Source organism: Garra rufa, chromosome 18 (assembly GCF_049309525.1).
Source record: "Garra rufa chromosome 18, GarRuf1.0, whole genome shotgun sequence".
Taxonomy (NCBI): Eukaryota; Metazoa; Chordata; class Actinopteri; order Cypriniformes; family Cyprinidae; genus Garra; species Garra rufa.
In genome coordinates this window covers 13,030,428-13,052,013 of record NC_133378.1, presented here as the reverse complement: position 1 = coordinate 13,052,013, position 21,586 = coordinate 13,030,428, and the positions used below count along the sequence as shown (strand labels likewise).

The 21,586-nt window shown below is 36.5% G+C and overlaps 1 protein-coding gene across 1 annotated transcript; it reads left to right on the top strand.

Annotated features, from left to right (window-relative positions):
- The first annotated feature begins 2,258 nt into the window (after positions 1–2,258).
- Positions 2,259–17,923, top strand: slc34a2b (solute carrier family 34 member 2b). The gene is made up of 13 exons (XM_073823004.1): positions 2,259–2,362; positions 3,379–3,409; positions 3,504–3,617; positions 3,700–3,828; positions 8,381–8,524; positions 9,325–9,436; positions 9,635–9,830; positions 11,095–11,190; positions 12,607–12,724; positions 13,610–13,777; positions 15,088–15,204; positions 16,367–16,491; positions 16,575–17,923. Exons 2-13 carry the CDS (start codon positions 3,382–3,384, stop codon positions 17,112–17,114), a joined length of 1,887 nt encoding a protein of 628 aa, XP_073679105.1. The 5' UTR covers positions 2,259–2,362; positions 3,379–3,381; the 3' UTR covers positions 17,115–17,923.
- The last annotated feature ends 3,663 nt before the right edge of the window (positions 17,924–21,586 follow it).

Here is a 21,586-nt window from a genome sequence, read left to right as displayed (position 1 = left end):
CTTGTATTGTTTACTTTGTTGTTCCTGCCATTTTGTGCCAAGACTCCCCGGAAGAAAATATGTTGTATATCAATGTGAGATTTCCCCAGTTAAATATATACAATTATATTAAATATTTACAATTATTTTATTTCTTCTGTTCCGTTATTTTCTTTCCTTTTTCCTTTTTTTTTCAAATGAACATTTGCTCTACAGAAAAATCGTATGAGGGCTAACCATTCAAACAGATACCTTTTCTCTTTCAATCCATTGATTTTAGAAAAATATGTTTTTAGGGAAAGGAGATTTAAGATTTTCTGCATGTCAATGAAAATGTGAAGGTCCAGTCTTCAGAAAAAAACTTAAAGCTGACAATAAATCTCAAAACGTAATATTGTTTATTACGTGACACTTTACAGATTACGTTTCGTAAGTATGTTGCATATTGAAGTTTCGTATAATTACATAATCATTGTGTGCATATTATATGCATTTTACTTTACTTTTTCGTTTGTTATGTATGCAATTTGTATTAGTTATTTACAGTAAGACTTACGTTGTCTTACTATCTACAGATGATAGACATGACTAGTATATACTATATACATGACTAAAGTTTTAGTACAAAACCTTAATAGAATCATAGTTGGCTACAGAGTAAAAATAAAAACACTAACACGTGCAAGCCCTGGCAGTTTATTATTTTCTAGATCAGTATCAAAAAGAAATACCTTTACGTGATGTGGCAGATTGTCCAAAGTACTGTTGTGATATAAGCATGTTGAATGCATGAATATACCTGATCCTAACCTTTGACTGCACATAACACATATGTATAGAACGAGATGGGAGGGACTGCAGCTTGCTTATACTAACAAACTTAAGTGTTAATGATTGAACATTCCTTTAAAACGTTTCAACCCTGTTGGTACGCATTATTTCAGTACAATGTTGTTGTCCAATAATATAACAGTTTAAGATGTAGTCATACGCACATTTAGACTTGCCTTGTCTAAGTGAGACAAGAGAAAACATAAACTGTGGTGGGTTTAAATTTGAGCTGCAATACGCTCTTGTTTTCAATAGAGGGCAGACTCTGACCGTAACAGTGACAGACTAAATTGAAAAGAACTTTATTTTCGAATAGAATAGAATAGAATAGAATAGAATAGAATAGAATAGAATAGAATGTTTTACTGATGCAGACAGAAATTGAAAACATGAAATTTTGCAAAACCCTATTCCTCCAAAAGCAAGCTCTACTGGAAAAAAAAAAAAAAAAAAAACCCAGCTAAAACCAGCCTAGGCTGGTTGGCTGGTCTTAGCTGGTTTAATCTGGAAATAGCTGGTTTTAGCTGGTCTCCCAGCCTGGCTAGGCTGGAAAAGTGGCCAAAACCCCTCTAAAACCAGCCTGCTGACCAGATAAAACAGCCAACCAGCCTAGGCTGGTTTTAGTTGTTTTTTGTTTTTGTTCTGTTTTCACCAGGGAGCCTTGCTGAAAAAAAGGAAACAGCTAAAACCTGCCTAGGCTGGTTGGCTGTTTTAGCTGGTCAACCAGCCTGGTTTAAGCTGGAAGTAGCTGGTTTTCGCTGGTGGATTTTCCAGCCTGACCAGCCTGGAAAAGTGGCCAAAACCCCTCTAAAACCAGCCTGCTGACCAGCTAAAACAGCCAACCAGCCTTAGCTGGCAGGTTTTAGCTTTTTTTTTTTCAGCAAGGCTCCCTGGTGAAAACAAACAAACAAACAAACAAACAAACAAACAAACAAACAAACAAACAAAAAACAGCTAAAACCAGCCTAGGCTGGTTGGGTATTTTAGCTGGTAAACCAGCCTGGTTTAAGCTGGTAAGCAAGCTGGTTTTGGAGGGGTTTTTAGCCACTTTTCCAGCCTGGCCAGGCTGGGAGACCAGCTAAAACCAGCTAAGACCAGCCTGGAGGCTGGTTGTAGCTGTTTTTTTTTTTTTCCACCAGGGAGATCTGCTTGTCTACAGTATCAAGACACTTTGTATGTTATCTAGAGGTTATATCACTCTGTTTAAGCTGATAGTTGCCTATATCAGAACCAGAATGAATTCCAATTTACTATGTCCAGGTATATTAGGTGCGAAATTTGAATGTAAATAAGTATGTGTTAAATAAATGACTGAATAAATGAGTAAATAACAGAGTCGTAAGTTCCACAAGGAACAAGCAACACTATGTGAGGTTGTGTGTGCTGCGGGTGAGGTGAAGCGTAGTACCACCCGCTCCGGACTTTAGATCAGTGACACACGCAGGTCTGTCCTGCTGCAGGTGTATATAAGACACCTGTGCCTCCTCAACAGGTACATCCACTGGACTAACAGCAGACGCGCACTCACTCACTCACTCAGCACACAGGACAGGTAAGACAATCACTTTAAAATAATGCTGCTTAGTGCTTGGCAAAGCATGCTTCGTATTAGTTGATATTTGGTATTATGGACTCTTGGGTTTTTTTTTGTAAGTTCATTTACAGGAAGGGTTGTTTTTCTAGTGGTCTGGGTGTATCAAGAATGTGATCATTTGCCGATGAGTTTGGATCATGGGTGTCAGGGAGTGCACAGGTTTATCTCTCTCATCAAACTGTTGCTTAACTGTGGTGGAAACTGCTGAATCTTGTTGAATAAATCATCTGCTGACAAACTGAGCATTGTTTTACTGTTAAGCACAAAGAATTTAAGAGCATTTGTGAGATGGGCAGTTTGACACAATCACGACAGGTGAGCCAACAATCAGAAAGACAAACAGAAAGGGATTTGATTTTTCACTTTAAACTTCTAATCACTGCTTTTTAAATAAGAGAGAAAAAACTTTTTGCATTTTGCTTTCTACTTGAATTTGTTCATTGTTTTAAACACTGCTTTCTAAGAAAGTTTTTTTTTTGTAGTTGTTTGTAGTTTTTAATCACTGCTTTTTAAATGAGAATAACGTTTTACTTAGTTCTTTCTATTATAATTATTTGTAACTGTTTATTGTTTTAAACACTGATTTCTAAGTTGTTAAATTATAGCCTACTGTTTATTATTTAAAATCACTGCGTTTTTAAATGAGAAACAGATAACGTTTTTATTTGTATTTTTACTTTACTTCACAATTGCTTACTTTAAATTGCTTGATACCACAATATCATAAACCCGAGTTTATTTTTGTTTACTTTTTACTTTAGTGATCGTTTTTCAACATTGCATGCTTTCGAATAGATGTTTGACTTAACTTGCAAGTTTTGTTTTGCCAAACTTTTATCCATAACTTTTTGAGACGCACAAAGACGAATGCAAAGCGTTTGTGTGTTGCAAATACAAACGCGCTTCAAAATAAAATGTTACTTGTAAAATGTCTGTATCCTAACATGTTACTTGTATCTTTGTTGTAACTAAAGGAAATGGCTCCGCTGCCGCTGCCGGAAATCGGTACGTGCCCAGTATAAATCCAAGTCCAGATAGAGGCGCACTTCCTTTCTTCCCTCTGTTCCTGGTGTTCAGACGCGTGTCTTTACTCCCACAGACGCAGACCTAGCGCGCAGAGATGCGGCCGAATCCGAATCGGGATCAGAACCGGAGCAGGAGGTGGACCCGTGGGATCTGCCCGAGCTCCTGGACACCGGGGTGAAGTGGTCAGGTAAGAAAAGCACCGCGATTGAACCTCGGGACGCGAGCTGAACTCCCGCGTGTCACATTCTTTGTCTGTGCTTGTTCCGCAGAGCTCGACACGAAGGGGAAAGTTCTGCGCGTTTTCAAGTCCATATTGAAGTTTATTCTTCTGCTGGGTTTGCTCTACTTGTTCGTCTGCTCTCTGGACATCCTGAGCTCTGCTTTCCAGCTTGTAGGAGGTGCAGTAAACTTTAACTTTTTTTTTTCATTAAAGTTTTGAACTGTAGAATTGTGCATTTTAAAAAGTATCAAAAGTGCTATGGAACCTAAGAATATATCTTCATATAGAGCGTTGGATATGTTTGACCTTAACCAAACGCAAAAGTTAGGACATTCTAAGTGTTTTTTTTTTTTTTTTTTTTTAGACATTTCTAAAGATAGGCTGAGGCCTGTAGTGCAATATACTTTAACTCCTTAAGTGCCACTTGCCCACCTGTTGTGTGTGTGTGTGTGTGTGTGTGTGTGTGCGCGTGTGCGTGCGCGTGTGCGTGCGTGCGTGTGTGTGTGTGCGTGTGTTTTGTCGTTGCCTACATATTGTAGTAATCGTCATCATAAATTGAATATCATTTGGATAACCTCAATTCATCCCGTAACCATGAAAATGTTCCTTTGAGAACTTTGGGCTGTCTCGTCCTCAGTGGATGGTGTCATTTTACAAGATTTATTGTGTTCTTTTGGAATCGAATCTTTTTATAATCTTTTTAAGATTCAATGTTAATGGTTATTTTGTGATGGAAGTAATATTGACAGAAATGTAGACATTTGCACTGCAAAAAAATGCTTTTCTTACTAGTTTCCAGTCAAAATATCTAAAAAATTAAATCAAGAAGGATTTTCTATACGAGTGAAAGTTGTTATTGTTTTCAGAAAAAGAGTTTAAGTAAAAAATGTGTTTTTGCTTGGATAAAAAAAAAAAATCTTTTTTTTTTTTGTTTGTTTTTTTTTGGCTGGAAACAAGACTAATCTAAGTAAGAAAAGCACTGTAACAGAAAAATGCATCAAAAAAAGAAGTTCAATGGAGGTAGGATGGCACCCTGTGGCTGTTTTGTAGTATAACGTCCTAAATAAAATCTCACAGGAACTTAATTTTATTTTGTCTACTTCAAATTTGGAACATAGCAGTATAGACCATAAGGCTTTAATTTTATATACTAGTTAACCCCTTAAGCTCTGGCCACGCCCTAGGACCCACCGGTGGGTCCGCAGGGGGGTCATCGTATTATTTTTAAAAAATCTATTAATTGTTAAGCACAAAACTAGACATATATGGTATTTTTTGAAAGCTTAGAACCTCTGCTTTCTTGCGAATCCAATGATATTTGCATTAATTTTACATTAAAAAAAAAAATACAGTCTAAATTTGTTATTGCGCAACCTCCCCCCCCCCCTCGAGAAAATCAGACAAATAATGATGTTTCATATTTATGGCACACAAACTCACTAAAAATAGACAAGTCATATATCAAATGAAAGCTCTTACTCTCAGGAATATAAATATGTGCTTCACTTCACAGATTTTTCACATTACAGTAAAATATCGAAGAATAATTTCAAAAGAATCACGAAAACTGAAATGACTCCTGTGAACAAGCAAACTTTTGCATCATATTTCTGCACTAATAACTACATCTGTGCTCACATACTAGCCTAAAATCCTATATCAACTTTTAGCTTAGGTTGTTTTCTTCAAAATGAGACCATTTCTGTCAGTTTATTCCGAAGTATATGGGTAGGGCGCCCTTTGGTGTGTCTACTGCTTTCAGAAATTGAAAAAAAATTACTAATGCAAAAGCACAATCGGAGATTCTTATGCCTCCTTTCAGTCAAAGCTAAATAACTTTTGCTTGGAAGATGTTATCAACAAAATTCTTTTTTCTCGTGTTTCCTGCCACCTTGTGGAATCAAAAGAAACTTTCTGCTGGGAAATAGACCAAACAGGTCCTAAATTACAGACTTCTAAATATCAACTAAAATCTCTTCAGCTCTGGCCACTCCCTTGGACCCACCGACGGGTCCACGGGGGGGGGTCATCGTATTATTTTTTTTAAATCTATGAACTGTGAAGCACAAAACTAGACATATATGGTATTTTTTGAAAGCTTAGAACCTCTGCTTTCTTGCGAATCCCATGATATTTGCATTAATTTTACATAAAAAAAAAAAAATACAGTCTAAATTCGTTATTGCGCAACCTCCCCCCCCCCTCGAGAAAATCAGACAAATAATGATGTTTCATATTTATGGCACACAAACTCACTAAAAATAGACAAGTCATATATCAAATGAAAGCTCTTACTCTCAGGAATATAAATATGTGCTTCACTTCACAGATTTTTCACATTACAGTAAAATATCGAAGAATAATTTCAAAAGAAACACAAAAACTGAAATGACTCCTGTGAGCAAGCAAACTTTTGCATCATATTTCTGCACTGATAACTACATCTGTGTTCACATACTAGCCTAAAATCCTATATCAGCTTTTAGCTTAGGTTGTTTTCTTTAAAATGAGACCATTTCTGTCAGTTTATTCCGAAGTATATGGGTAGGGCGCCCTTTGGTGTGTCTACTGCTTTCAGAAATCAAAAATGAATAATGTAAAAGCACAATTGGAGATTCCTATGCCTCCTTTCAGTCAAAGCTAAATAACTTTTGCTTGGAAGATGTTATCAACAAAATTCTTTTTTCCTGTGTTTACTGCCACCTAGAGGAATCAAAAGAATCCTCCTAAAGGAACATAGACCTAACTGGTCCTTATTTACAGACTTCTAAATAACAACTAAATTAAAACAATAATAATTTTTCTTACTTTTTCTTTGTGTTTATGACAATATTGTAAAAATATGAAATCCAAAATATGCAATATTTTACCCATGTTTTAAAACACTGAATATTTCCTGTCAAATGAGACCATTTTTATCAATTTATTCCAAAGTATGTGGTTAGGGCGCTCTTTTAAGTTCAGGTGTGTCTACTGCATTCAAAAAAAAAAAAAAAGAGAATTAAAGGAGACTCCAATGCCTCATTTCAGTCAAAGCTAAATAACTTTTGCTTGGAAGATGTTATCAACAAAATTCTTTTTTCCCGTGTTTACTGCCACCTAGTGGAATAAAATGAGACCTCTTGCAGGAACATAGACCAAACTTTTCCTAATTTACAGATATATACATAAAAAAAATAATAAAAAATATATATAAAAATCTGACTTTTTGACTGTGTTTATGACAATATTACAAACATATACAATACAAAATATGCAAAAATTTACTCATGTTTTAAAATTCAGAAAGTTTCCTGTCAAATGAGACCATTTTTATCAATTTATTCCAAAGTATGTGGTTAGGGCGCTCTCTTAAATTCTGGTGTGCCTAACTCTGAAAAAAATCCAAAATATGCTGCAGAGCTTAAGGGGTTAAGTTTCTAAAATATTGTCATTTGTTTTATATCAAATAAAATTTGGCACAGTGCATTTAGTTTCCAGTAAATTTAAACGTCGAACTTTTTTTATTTTATAATTTCATATTTTCAAATGAATCCACTTCTACAATCTGCAGATTGTCATCTTTAAAAAATAAAATAAAAATAAAAATCCAACCTTGGCTTTATAAGCATTCATAAGTTATAACAATTCAAGTTTGGAGAGTGCACTTTCATGTCTATGTTTAAAAATGAGGAGTAATACGTAAGGGGTTAAGTTAATATAAGAGTTAATAATAATAATAATAATAATATTACTATTATTATTAATTTAATATTGCTTCGCCATTATTATTAATTGTTTGCAATATAGGCCTACACAAATACATTTTCTGTTTTGTTTTTGACGTTTGATTGTGAAATGCATGTAAACTCTCTGCCCGCATTGCGCACTCAACTACACTACCATTTAATCATTATTGCTTTATAAGTTGACGATAAACTCATAACTTTATGGTGTCACTTGATGAGGTTCATGTCTCATGGATGTAAAAAGAGATGCTATAAAAAAAAGCTACTTGTTTTTTTTTGTTTTTCCATTAACAAATTTGAAGTATATATTAAAACTGACATACAAAATTAACCATGACTGATTTTGCGATTCCAGGGATTTCAAAAATTGTTCCTCGGGGGAAAATGTATTCTCGAGTCATCTTGATTTTGATCTATCTTTAGCCTTTAAATTTAGATTAGAGTTTTATTTTATTACTAATAATATATTGTACTTTATATGGCGTCCTGCGGCCCTTTGTTTGAATGTTTGCAGACTTTATTTTTATTATTTTAATTTTTATAACTATGCTATATCCACGTTAACGTCCACTATAGTAGACTCATTATCATCATTATTATTATTTTATTATCTGAACTTCACAATTCTATACTACTACACTGTACTATCAAACTAAACAATCATCGAAACATACAAGAAATCCTTTTTTTTATACTTACTAGAAACTACAGTAAGTCGGCATTTGAAGTGGATCAAAAGACAAGAACGGCTATTATTTTGGTTTTAGGACTTTAATGAAAGGTTTTGATCCACTTCAAATGTTGACTACTGTATATAGGTTAAACGGTGTTCGTAAGTGGCTGAATTTCTGTAGATTATCAGTGATGACGTACTTCAAACAAACGTTGCCTTATCGCAGTGTAACATGATTAATCTATAATGGAGGGTGGTTGTTTCTGTACAGAAATAGATGTGCTGTGGACACACATAACATGGTTTGCTGTGTTTGTCTCTGTGCTCAGGGAAGGCAGCTGGCGATATCTTCCAGGACAATGCGATTCTGTCCAACCCTGTGGCTGGCCTGGTGATTGGAGTCCTGGTCACTGTTCTGGTTCAAAGCTCAAGCACCTCATCTTCCATTGTGGTCAGCATGGTCTCGTCGGGATGTAAGTTTGTGTGTGTGATTCATGCCCATACAAATATCTCCTCCCTAATGATAAGCACTGCCTTAAATCAACAGTAGCACAAATTGTAACAGTGAAAAGTAGTTAATATCCATTGTAAAGTGTGCAATTTAAGAATAAAGTGTAAAGTCGGCAACACCAAAGCTCCAAAGATATCAAATGTATTAAAAAAAAAAAAAAAAAAAAAAAACTTGCGCATGCCGTATGTGACGTTTCGAGCATACAGGCTCTTCGTCAGGCCAAAGTGTGCATTTTGCACCTTAAGGCACATCTAAATGATATTATTTTAAATCTCAATGTGTTATGTTGCACACTACGTGTCAATACTTTGGAGTTGATAACATTAAAAAAAATTTCTTAGTGCTTTTATTCAGCAAGAATGCATTAAATTGATCAAAAGTGGCAGTTGTGTCATTTATAATGTTGCATAATGGTAAGATTTCGGTTTCAAATGTTATTCATAAAGGAATGCTAAAGAATGTATTGGTGTTTCCACAAAATATGAACATTTCTTGAGCGGCAAATCTGCATGTTAGAATGCTTTCTGAAGGATTACGTTAAAATGAAGACTAGAGTAATGATGCTGAAAATTCAGCTTTGATCACAAGCAAAAAAATTACGTTTCACAATATATTTTATTGGGAAAACCTTGTTTTTCAAATTGTAATACTTTTTCAAAAAATTACAGTTTTGATCAATTATGGTGAGCAAAGAGACTTGTATTACAATACCTTATTTTGTATTTTTTTTTTTTTTTTTTTTTTTTTTTTTGTTAATTGCAGTGTTGGAGGTGAAATCTGCCGTGCCGATCATCATGGGTGCTAATATCGGCACTTCTGTGACAAACACCATTGTGGCCCTGATGCAAGCGGGAGACCGCAACGAGTTTCGCAGGTATACCCAACAAAGAAAATGGTTTTGTATCTATAAAAAAAACACATTTATGAACGGCATAGAAATATCTGTGATTTTCACACCTGGAGCTGTTGAGTTAATCTTGCTCCCAAGTCAGCATAACATCTAAATATTGAGAGTCTTCTTGGTCAAGTTGAACCTCTAAATGGGTTTTATTATTGATTCTGTGAACCTCAGGGCATTTGCTGGAGCTACAGTCCATGACTTCTTCAACTGGCTGTCTGTCATCGTGCTGTTGCCTTTGGAGGTGGCTTCAGGATATCTCTACAGGCTCTCTAAACTTTTGATTGAGTCTTTTAACCTTAAAACCGGTGCAGATGCTCCAGACCTGTTAAAGGTCATCACTGAACCCCTCACCAAAAACATCATTGAGGTGAGATCTGTTGGTTATCCAGTAGGTGTTGCTGCTCACCAATATCTGTATGCACCTGTATCAGGCAGCTGATCACAAACTCCACTATGCCATTGTTATTGTCCCAAATTTTACATTTGACAGGTTTATTAGGTTGCTGTAATGGTAAAAAGTAATGCACTGATGTAATACACGCATTCAGTTTTTGTTCTCTACACTGCAAAAACAGGCAAGAGTTATAGCCATTTTAGTAAATGTGGCTGAGCTTCTAAATGTTTTGCCACCCCTTTGCGACCGTGAGACGAAAGTTCAACTTTTTTTTTTTTTCTTTTTTTTTTTTCTTTTTAATATTATTGATATTCACTGTCCAAGGAACATTTCTGCACTGGTTTGGTTCCGATTGGGTGAATAACCTAGGACTAGTTTGCAAAAGTAGATTTTGAATTTACTTCAAAGTGGCGGAAAAATCAGACTTCATATAACGAATGTGTCTTTCTAGGCTTTCAGAACTACATGCTCGAACCCCTAATTATCTGCCAGTAGGGTATGTAAAATATTCTAAAAGTATTAAGAGTATTTTACTTGCCCAACTGGCAGATAAGTTTACTCATTTTAAGCAAACTGTGCTTAATTTTAGTTTTCTTTCTCCTAGACCCAAGACTAAATATCTTGTCATTTTGCTCATCTAGTAAATGCCTCCTAATTTAAGAATTTTTAGACATTTTGACTAGAAACAAGACAAAAGTACTAAGTAAGATGAGCCCTTTCTTTCTATCTCTGTGTAACCAAATGCGTTTACAAGGACACTGGCTGAGATGGGGATTTCAACATAGTTCTGTTTGTTTATCGATAAGTATTGATTTAATTTGTCTGTACAATCTATAACAGTATTGTGCATTTTCAATTAGAATATAGCAATTTAGTTTATAGCACCTTCATAAATTAAATAAAAACTGAGGGGAAAAACACAGATGCACATTCTTTATTCACACATGGCTTTTTATATATTTTAAGTGCTTTAATCTGAGAAAACATAAAAGTACAACACTGTAACTTTCTTGTGTTAAGCCTTTCTTTGCAAGGCTGTAAATAAGATTAAAAAAAAAGTTCAGATTTTATCCCCCCAGTAAAATAGAAAGGGGATCATCGTCTACTACCACCCCTTAATCTGAACGTTTCTGCCAACGGCACTTTTTTTTTCTTTTTTCTGAGTTCTAACGCCATGACCTATACATCTCTGCCATGTGCATTTAAAAATCTTTTTCCTTGTTCCTTGTTCTTCCAGCTGGACTCATCTGTGATTCGTGACATTGCCACTGGAGACCCTGCAGCCCGAAACAAAAGTCTGATTAAGATCTGGTGTAAAACACAAGATATCACGGTGAGAAACCTGAAGTTGGTTAATGATTGCAGCACGCCCACTGTTTCTCATCACTCACAAGATTAGGCTGTTAAAACATGAGGAAATGGGATTCATAACACTGATAAGAATTCAGAAGAAAAACATAGGGTCTACGCATGTATACACAAATACAGATATCCAAGTCTTTTATCTAAATTACTGAAATCTTGTTAGACGGATAAACGAGGGATTAGCTCTGTTGCCCCATTCTAAAACCTAGTGCGTTCCCTTGCTATGTAACTGGACAGCTTCCCCTAAAGGCAGCATTTTAAGTGTTAAGATTCTATAATTGGAGATAAATTTGACATTTCAGAAAAAATGTCACTAATGGATTTTTTGAAAATAGTTGACCCTTTAAGTAATAGCTGTAAAGAAACAGAATTATCTAGTGGACTGTCAATTGTTACCACATTGTTATTCTACATTGGTAACAGAATTGACAGAATTATCGGTGGACTATGAATACTGTTACTCGCATTGTTACTCTACCTTGGTAACAGAGTTTGATGGAAACTGAATTGACAGAATTATCCAGTGGACTATCAGTTCTGTTACCACATTTTTATTCTACCTTGGTAACGTTAGTCTGAAAGTAATTGAAGTTACAGAATTATCATGTGGACCGTTAGTTGTTACCACATTGTCAGAATTGTTACTCTACCTTGGTAACAGAATTGACAGAATTATCCGGTGGGCTATCAATTCTGTTACGTATTGTTACTCTACATTGGTAACAGAATTGACAGAATCATCTGGTGGACTATCAGTTCTGTTACTGTGTTACTCTACCTAATTGCACCTGCAATTACAGGATCACCCATTTGTAGCACTCTACATGGGTATGTCAACTATATCATGCATACAGAGATTCAACTCTCGATTGATTGCAATAGCTTGTGGTGGTAGCATGTTGCTAAGCTAACAGTGTGACACTAAGCACAATGCTAGTTTTGAACAGCAACTGGGCTGGTTTTGTTTCAGAGACCTTGCAATATGTTCACCATAGGTTGTTTAGCCAAGTGCATAGTGTAAAATATATTTTTAGATATAGGTCACTTTTAAAAGATGTAAGCTGGTGATCAGAAGACATCAGATATACAAATTGCAATTTTGTATTAAGAACTGCGGCCATAGATAAACACATTTATTGAGTGACAACCGTTATATATTGCTTGTGTTGAGTCAAACTTTCTCCCAAGTCAGTAGTCTCTAACTGTCGATGGTCTTATTGGAGTTATTTGTATGCTAATGCTCTCATTTCCTCAAGATTTGAATCAAAAATAAATGGGAGTGAATGTTGCAGTGATATGGCACAGTTTCAGCAACTTGGAATTTACTGATAAAGGTCCATGACTTATTTTAACTAGCCATGTGTTTTGTTTTTTCACTTTTCAGAGCCTTGTGAATATTACAGTTCCTGCCGCAAACTGCACAAATAACATTTTCTGCTGGGAGGAAGACGGCGAGTTCTGGACTCAAGAGAACCAAACCGTAACACTCAACTTGCAGAAATGTAAGTGCTTTCTTTGTGGTTCTTGTTGCAACTGGAATATAGACTGAAGCCTAATATCAATCCGTTTCCCGTCCTCTTTCTTGCGTAGTTCACTTGTTTCAGCTGTAAGCCATCGACTGTGATTCACTCTAAGTGCCATGAGTACAATGGTTTCTCGTAAATGCTGAGCTTCACCCCCCCACCCCCCACCCCCCAAATGGATCCATCTACTCTACCTTTTCAATGGGGTTATTCTTCATGACAGCCTCGGGCACTTGAGGCCAGTGCACCTGAACAAAGAGCCTCTGCCAATTTGGCAGCAGGGCTTTTGCTCTGGGTATGAATTCGGGGGATTTAAATCAGTGCAAGTAGTTAGATAGCATGTCGAAATTCCAGCCTTGACTGGGTTCAGTGAATCTGAGTATGTAATCATTCTGGGTTCTTCAACTGTGAAAGAGTATGTTCAGATTTTCAAGAAGCACCATTCAGCAGTTGCTTAACTGAGAATTTGAGGAACATTATTGGTAGATTATATCAAGTTTCAAACTTTGATGCAAAGGACCCTCCAGTATGGTAATTCCATAGACTGGCATGTAAAGTAATAGCTTATTCAACTGAGAAATAAGAGTAATAAAACGTAATTTTGTGGCAAAAACATTCAGTCAGATTTAAGCATTCAACACCCCCGTAGTTTAATGAAGAAATAAAAGGTCATTTATCATGTTTGTTGGTTTTCCACTTAAGTGAAAAAAATGGGGATGGACAATCCTGTTCCTGGAGATGCAAAGTTGAGCTCATTCCTGATCAAATACAACTGAACCAGCTGATTAAGATCTTCAGAAGCACTTGATAACTTTACATTTTCTGTAAGTTCTGACTGAGTCGTCCTCATCTCTCTCTCCTCAGGTAAACACATGTTTGTGTACGCCAATCTGCCTGACATAGCAGTGGGCTTGATTTTGTTGGCTCTGTCGTTGCTGGCCCTCTGTACCTGCCTGATTCTGATAGTCAAGCTGCTGAACTCCATGTTGAAGGGTCAGGTGGCGGTTGTCATCAAAAAAGTGCTCAACACGGGTAAGTCAATGTCAGAGATAAATCATCTGCCAATAAGCTCTGCTGCTAACAATAATCTCTGATATGCATTCTTGTGATGTATGACAGTGTCTTCAACTTAGAAATTCAGTGTTGACACAAAGACTTAAAACCCCTTAACTTTCACCGTCCCACCTGTGGGACGCTTGGCGCTCTTTTTTCCGTTGTCCTTTTTCTCTATCAAATTTTTTAGTGACCATCATAAATTATATATCATTTGAAAGCTTAGAAGCTGAAGAATCATTCAGTGAAAACCATTTTGAAATTGGACATTGCGTTACCATGGAAATGTTACTTTAAAATCATTTGGCGGTCTCCTCCCCCTTAGCGGTGTCATATTACAAAATGCATTACGGTCTTTTAGAATCACAACTTTTTACAATCTTGACAAAAAACATATCATTGGAAAGGTCTGTGTCTCCGGATTGCATATTTGGTGGTTATTTTGTGATTGAATAAAAATTTTCAGAAAAATTTAGACTTTTGTGACAGAAAAAATATAAATGGCATTTGTATGGCACCCGGTGGCTGTTTGTGGTATAACGCCCTAAACAAACTTTGACAGGGACCTTAATTTTTTTCATATCAACTTCAAATTTGGAACATAACTTATTTAGATGTGAGGCTTCAATTTGATATCAAATTTAAGATAAAACCTGTTATGTAAAATATGTATTTTATATAAATATAATAAATTGTACAGTGCATTTTGTTTACAGTAAATTTAAACTTCTATAATTTGTTGATACTTAATTTTTTTGAAAAAATTCCACTTCTGCAATAATCTGCGGATTGTCTTCTTTAAAAAGAGACCAACCTTAGATCTGTATTCCAAAGTGTTCATGAATTACAACAATTGAAGTTTGGATAGTGCACTTTCATGCCTATTTTAAAAAATGGGGGTGACAGTTAAGGGGTTAATGTAGCAAATATTTGACCTTCTGCTAAAGCCATACATGTGGCAATTCCCACACCTCTTAGAGTTGCATCTTATGTTCCTGCAGGTGTAGCACTTACTAGAAGTGTAGTAGTATGCATCCTGTCATATGATAGTCGGCACAGGTGATCCAGTCCTGCTGTCTGATGAGCTGAACAGGAACATTAAATGAGCCTGGGTGTGTCTGAGTGCCACAGATGTATGTGCATGTGCTGTTGGTTTCAGACTACACTCAGGCACAAGCTCATTTTAGCCAAAGCTTTGTGGGGAGTTTTAATGCAACTATCAGCTAAAACCAGGAGTACATACTAAACACTGTTCTTGACCTTTCTAATATGAATTTAATTGTTGCCAGATTTCCCCTTCCCCTTCTCCTGGGTCACTGGATACCTCGCCATTCTTGTTGGAGCCGGAATGACCTTCATTGTTCAGAGCAGCTCAGTCTTCACGTCAGCCATCACTCCATTAGTCGGTGAGTATAGAAACCTGATTGATTCAACTGGTTATCAAACTGTTCAAAGTTGAGTCACAATTATGGTTGACCCAAGAAAATAAGCCTACCTAGACAATTTACAATTGATGTCAAAAGTTTACATACACCTTGTAGAATCTGCAAAATGGTGATCATTTCAATAAAATAAGAGTAATTACATAATGCTTACATAACATTATGATGTTGTTGTTTTATTTAGTACTGACCTGAATAAGATGTTTCACATAAGACAAAGTCCACAAGAGAAAATTTGCATGCATTTCAAAAGTTAACATGCCCTTGATTCTTAATGTGTATTTACGTGAAATGATCCACAGCTGTGTTTTTTTTTTTTTTTTTTTAAGTTTCTTGTTTGTCCTGAACAATTAAATTCCCTGCTGTTCTTCAGAAAAAATCTTTCAGGTCCCACAAATTCCTTGGTTTTTCAGCATTTTTCTGTATTTGTACCCTTTCCAAGAACGACTGTATTTTGAGATCCATCTTTTCACACTGAAGACAACAGAGGGACTCATATGCAACTATTACAGAAGTAATACGCTCACTGATGCTCCAGAAGGAAGTGCAATGCATTAAGAGCTGGGGGTAAAAAAAAAAAAACGTTCTGAATTTGACGATCAGGGTAAACTTAATGTATTTTGTCATCTGGGAAACATGTAAGTATCTTCTGTAGCTTCTGAAGGGCAGTACTAAACGGGGAAAAATATATTTTGGCAAACTACGAAGAATGTACATGTTAATTTGGTTAAAGTTTTCACCTGCTGTCTCACAATGCATCGTTTTCCCTTCTGGAGCATCAGTGAGTGTTTGAACTTATGAGTCCCTCAGTTGTCCTCAGTGTGAAAAGATAGATCTCAATCTCACACAGTCATTGTTGGAAAGGATTCATATACACAATGTTAAAATAAAAAAAAATAAAAAAAAAATAATTTTCTGATGAACAGCGGACAGTTTAACCGTTCAGGACAAACTAGGGACTCGTATACAACTATCAATAAACGAAAAACTGCTGTGGATTATTTAGGTAACAACACTGGAAAAGTCAACGATTAAAAATCATCTAATGTTTACATGCTTTATATTATGCTTATTGCAGTGTGAGCTAAAGAAATGTAGGCCTCATAATAGTTTTCTTTCGATTCAGGTATTGGTGTGATTAGCATCGAGAGAGCGTATCCACTCACACTAGGCTCCAACATTGGCACAACAACCACTGCTATTCTAGCTGCCCTCGCGAGTCCTGGAGAGACGCTGGCGAACTCTCTACAGGTTTGTTTCTGCGCTTATTTTCATTTGACCTGCTATTATTACAGTGGTTGTAGATTTAAAGATTATCATTTGTTTTCTTTTAGATTTCTCTCTGCCACTTCTTCTTTAACATATCGGGTATCCTGCTGTGGTATCCCGTCCCCTTCATGCGCATTCCTATCCGACTGGCCAAAGCACTGGGCAACCGCACGGCCAAGTACCGCTGGTTCGCAGTGCTGTATCTCATCTTGTGCTTCCTCCTCTTGCCGCTGCTAATCCTGGGCCTCTCCATCGCGGGGTGGCAGGTCTTGGTGGGAGTCGGAGTGCCTGTGGTGGTCTTCGCAATCATTGTGATTATAATCAATGTTTTGCAAAAGCGCTGGCCACGTTTCCTGCCCTCATGTCTCCGCAGCTGGGACTTCCTGCCCAAACCGCTGCACTCCCTCAAACCTTGGGACAAAGTGGTTACCTCCGGCATGGTCTTCTGCAGCACTCGCTGCTGCTGCTGCTGCAAGTGCTGCAGAGAAAAAGAAAAGGATGAGGACAAGGATGACATGAAAACTAAAAGCAAGAGTTTAGAGATGTACGACAATCCAACACTCAGTATAGAAGATGAGGCCAAAGCAAAGGCAACGCACTTATAATGCTTAACGGACAAATTTTATTTTTCCAAAGTGTTTACCCTGTAATTATCAATGTTAAGTTAAAGCACCAAGAAATAAGTCGGTGAAAGATGTCAGAACTAGAAATGCCGCCTATAACTTTTAGGCCTGGTTTCAGAAGTAATTTTTCTAAACTTAGAAAAAAAAAAACATTGCTGGTGTGCATCTTCATACAAAACAAAGGCACTGATATATTTTAAGATCAATCAGTGCAAGTTTCTTTCAGTTGAATCTGCTCAGATTTACGTTTTAGTCTAGGACTAGGCTTAAGCCTAGTTTGTGAAACCGGGGAATAGTTTTTCAGCCAATGCTCAAAAACGGCAAATTAAGTCCATGTGCGGCTTTGTTGTTGAGGACTGCAAAATATTTAATCACTGCGTTAAGATTAGGTTTTTGCAAAGGCCCAGTGAAATTAGTATGTCCCATCCTAACTTCCTGTTAAATCAGGAAATGCATCAGCACAGAAAATATTGCACTTGTTGGTGATTTTGCAAGGTTTTTAGGAACAAAGAAAATGCATATCAGTCTCTAACTGTTCAAGCCGATGGTATTGTAGTTTTGTTTGTACATGAACTGGTGGTAAAGTGGGAGGAGTCTGCTTTTGTAAAATTAAGTTTGTATAATTGTTCAGTATTTATGTCTAAAAAAAAATGTTAATATGATGATAAGCAGGCCCATGAAAAAATGCAAACTCTTTGCAGTAATTTTGCACATTGTGGAACTGTGTACTATTTAACTAACTGTTTAGTAGTTTATGCTGTTGAAATTTTGTACATTTTATGATTTTTAGACTTCAAGATATTGTCTTAAAATAAATATTTAATATGACATGAGGACGCTGCTTCTGGTTTTACTTTAACTTCACATTGGATCTGGTCTACTTAAGACCACTAACTTATTAATTTAAATCTTCATTTTATCATGTTGCACTATACTGGAAATCAAAGATGCTTAAATTTGACTTTGTTTGGTTTGAGTTCTTATTGCTCCCACTACTGAAAATGTGTGGGGAAAGTTATTAAAATGTAATAAGCATATGGTAAGTAATGAGATGCCACCCCAGAAACTTTATGAACTATACAGTACAGACACTACACTCTTAAAAATAAAGGTGCTTTAAAAGGTTCATCAAGCAGTGCCATAGAAGAACCCTTGTAGGCTCCACGAAGAACCATCTACCTTTTTATAACAGGGTTTCCGCGGGGTCTTAAAAAGTCTTAAATTCGCTGTTCTAGGTCTTAAATAATTTTACACAGGTCTTATTTTTCCAATGTCCATGTAACGCTACCGCTAATGCTCATTTAAATTCTCTTTTTGTTGTTGTTACTTGGTTGTTTCCGTGGTGTTGTAGTTCTCTATTTCACTATTCCAAATATAATTTGCTGTATTTAAACTACAAATGAGACCAACATGTAATAGCCAATCAGCTTTCTGTTATTGGCGCGAGTCTCTCTCGGATTGTACCACAGAAGTAAAATGGATTTAACTTTTTAGCTATGGGTAAGTGCAAGTTTAGCGATACTTGGCTTGAATAAACTGAATATAGGGCTTGGCTAAGGCCAGTTGCTAACAACTGAAGATTTTTTTTTTCTCCCCCTGCAGAAGTTACTGCATCTTCAGACAGAATTGCAGTAGTAGAATACAGGTCAAACTACCTTTTTTATCTATATAATGTTCTTAATAATAATAATAAATATAGGTCGAGCTAGTTGACCCCCAGCTTTCGAGATACTTTTAAAATGTTTTTTTTTTTTTTTTTACTTGCCGGACCGAACAAACAGCCTGATTGAAACTGAAACTGAATTTCATTTATGACAGCCATGAAATTGTTTACTTATTACATTAAACACATTAAATATTACATATGATATAATGTGTATATCCATTACAGGTTTAGGTCTTAAATTTCATATAAGGTGGTATTAAAAAGGTCTTAAAAAGTCTTAAATTTCACTTGTTCATATCTGCAGAAACCCTGTATAATCTGAAGAACTACCTTTTGCTACAAAGAACCTTTTGTGAAACAAAGGTTCTTCAGATGTTTAGGGTTCTTTATGGAACCATTTAGAAAAAAAAAAAAAGGTTCTTCTATGGCGTTCTGAAGCAGCTTAAAGTCAAGTATACTTCACAGTGAAGCCCAGAAAATACAGATGAAGGTACAGTTCTTCTCACGAATATCTTATTTACAACTCAGTGCCTTAAAGAACTACAAAAAAAAATAATAATAATCATATATTTTATGACAATTATGTGACAAATTTTGGCAAATCGAATTAGTTAATTCCCAATGTGCTTCTATCAGCCCGCACAAGGCAAGCCAACAAGAAAAGCTGACATCAACTAGATATGGAAAAAGTCAACTATAGACCTATTCGGATAAGATTAGTTTTACAAGGTTAGATAAAGTAATGAAATTTTACAAATGGACACCTCTAATATTAATGGCCAATTCGCACAGAGTAAGAAATCTCAATAAAACCATCATAACTGAGAGGGGTTGCTCAATTTACACACCACCATGTCATCAAGTGTGTGCAAGATTGCTGCTTCTGCGAACTAAAGAAAACACAAAGAGTACAACCAACAGTCAACTAGACTCTTAAAAATAAAGGTGCTTTAAAAGGTTCTTCTCAGCGATGCCATAGAACAGTGGTGCCCAACCTTGTTCCTGGAGATCTACCATTCTACAAAGTTCAGCTCCAACCCTAATCAAACACCTGAACCAGCTAATTCATATCTTAGGTAGCACTTGATAATTACAGACAGCTGTGTTGGAGCAGGGCTGGAACTAAAGTCTGCAGGTAGGTAGATCTCCAGAAACAGGGTTGGGCATCCCTGCCAAAGAAGAACCATTCAGTCAAAGGTTATTTAAAGAACCATCTCTTACCTTTTTATAATCTGAAGAACCTTCTTTCGCCACAAAGAACCTTTTGTGAGCAGCATGGTGGAACGAGTGAAGGAGATGCTTCATTCCCCTTTGTGTTGTCAGGTTTAACGTTATTACCACCTCCCTAATATTGTGTTGGTCCTCTTTTGCTGCCAAAACAGCCCAGACTTGGACTCCACTAAACCCCTGAATGTGTGTAGTGTCTGGCACTAGGCATGGGCCGGTATAAGATTCTGACGGTATGATAACCTTGGATAAAAATATCACGGTTTCACGGTATTACGGTATTGTAATCACTGCTCTACAATGTTACATTTAAATGTCTGGGTAAAAAAAACAACCTTTTTTTCCCCAAACGGATTACAGTATATTTTATTTTAGGAAACATATAGAACATTTTGTAACATGGAACAGAAGGCAAAATAATTAAAATAAATAATTGAATCTTCTTAATTAAATTAAATTGCAGTCACTTGTGTTAAAGGTGCCCCGTGTAATATTTAAGATGATCTCTAGGCAGTGGTGCAATAACTATGTTTTCAGGGGTGCATAAAGACCTTAATTAACCATTATGTTTTTATTAACATAGAATCAGCTTGCGAAAAAAACACTGACACAATGATGAACAAGTAATATTCACAATAACATAGTTTTATTGAATGATAAAGTTAATATAATTCCTTAAATTACATTTTAAAAGAAATCTCACTATTCGTTGATGTCAAAAAAAAAGGTGAGATTTAAATCCTGTATCGGCTTCCGTAGTTCTGTAAAGGGAGGGGTGAGCGGTACTCTGCTGCAATTCACAATCTCGCCGCTAGATGCCACAAAACCTACACACTGCACCTTTAACGTGACAGAAAGCTTAAAAGCAAAGACGTGATTTCACTTTAACTTAATTGTTGTGCTAAAGTTCACAGAAACGTAAAATTAGTACATATAGTCTGCTATTCCCCACTCTGTGTTGTGGGGGTTCACCTCCTTTGGCCGTCCTGAACTTATATTACTGCTGAATCTCACTGACTGTGGATCACGTGCACAAACACAGACACGCGCCTGAGCACTAACCGGTGGGGGAGGGGCTGCATTGTTTTCTCTGCAGGGACTCACACACACAACCTAGTAGGGAGTCCTGCGCTTTCACTTTGACACAGAAAATGCGCATATCGTAGGAACGGTATAACTTTTTTGTTTCCGGTTTTGAAACCGTGACTTTTTCAAACCGCGGTAAACCTTGAAACCGGTTATCATCCCATGCCTATCTGGCACCAACCCTGCTAGAAATTTGACATTCCCAGAATGTTCTCAGAACATCCCCGTTGGTGTTAAGGACGTTGCCCAGTAACGTTCCCAGAATATTCTGAATAGGTCACGATGTGGAGTTCTTTAAAGGGTTGGGGGACATTATTTGGGGGACCTTTACAGAACATTCAGGATGTTCTCAGAAGGTTTAGGGGGCCATACTTTATTAGGAAATTTGACGTTCCCAGAACGTTCTCAGAACATCCCTGTTGGTGTTAAGGACATTGCCCAGTAACATTCCCAGAATGTTCTGAGAAGGTCACGA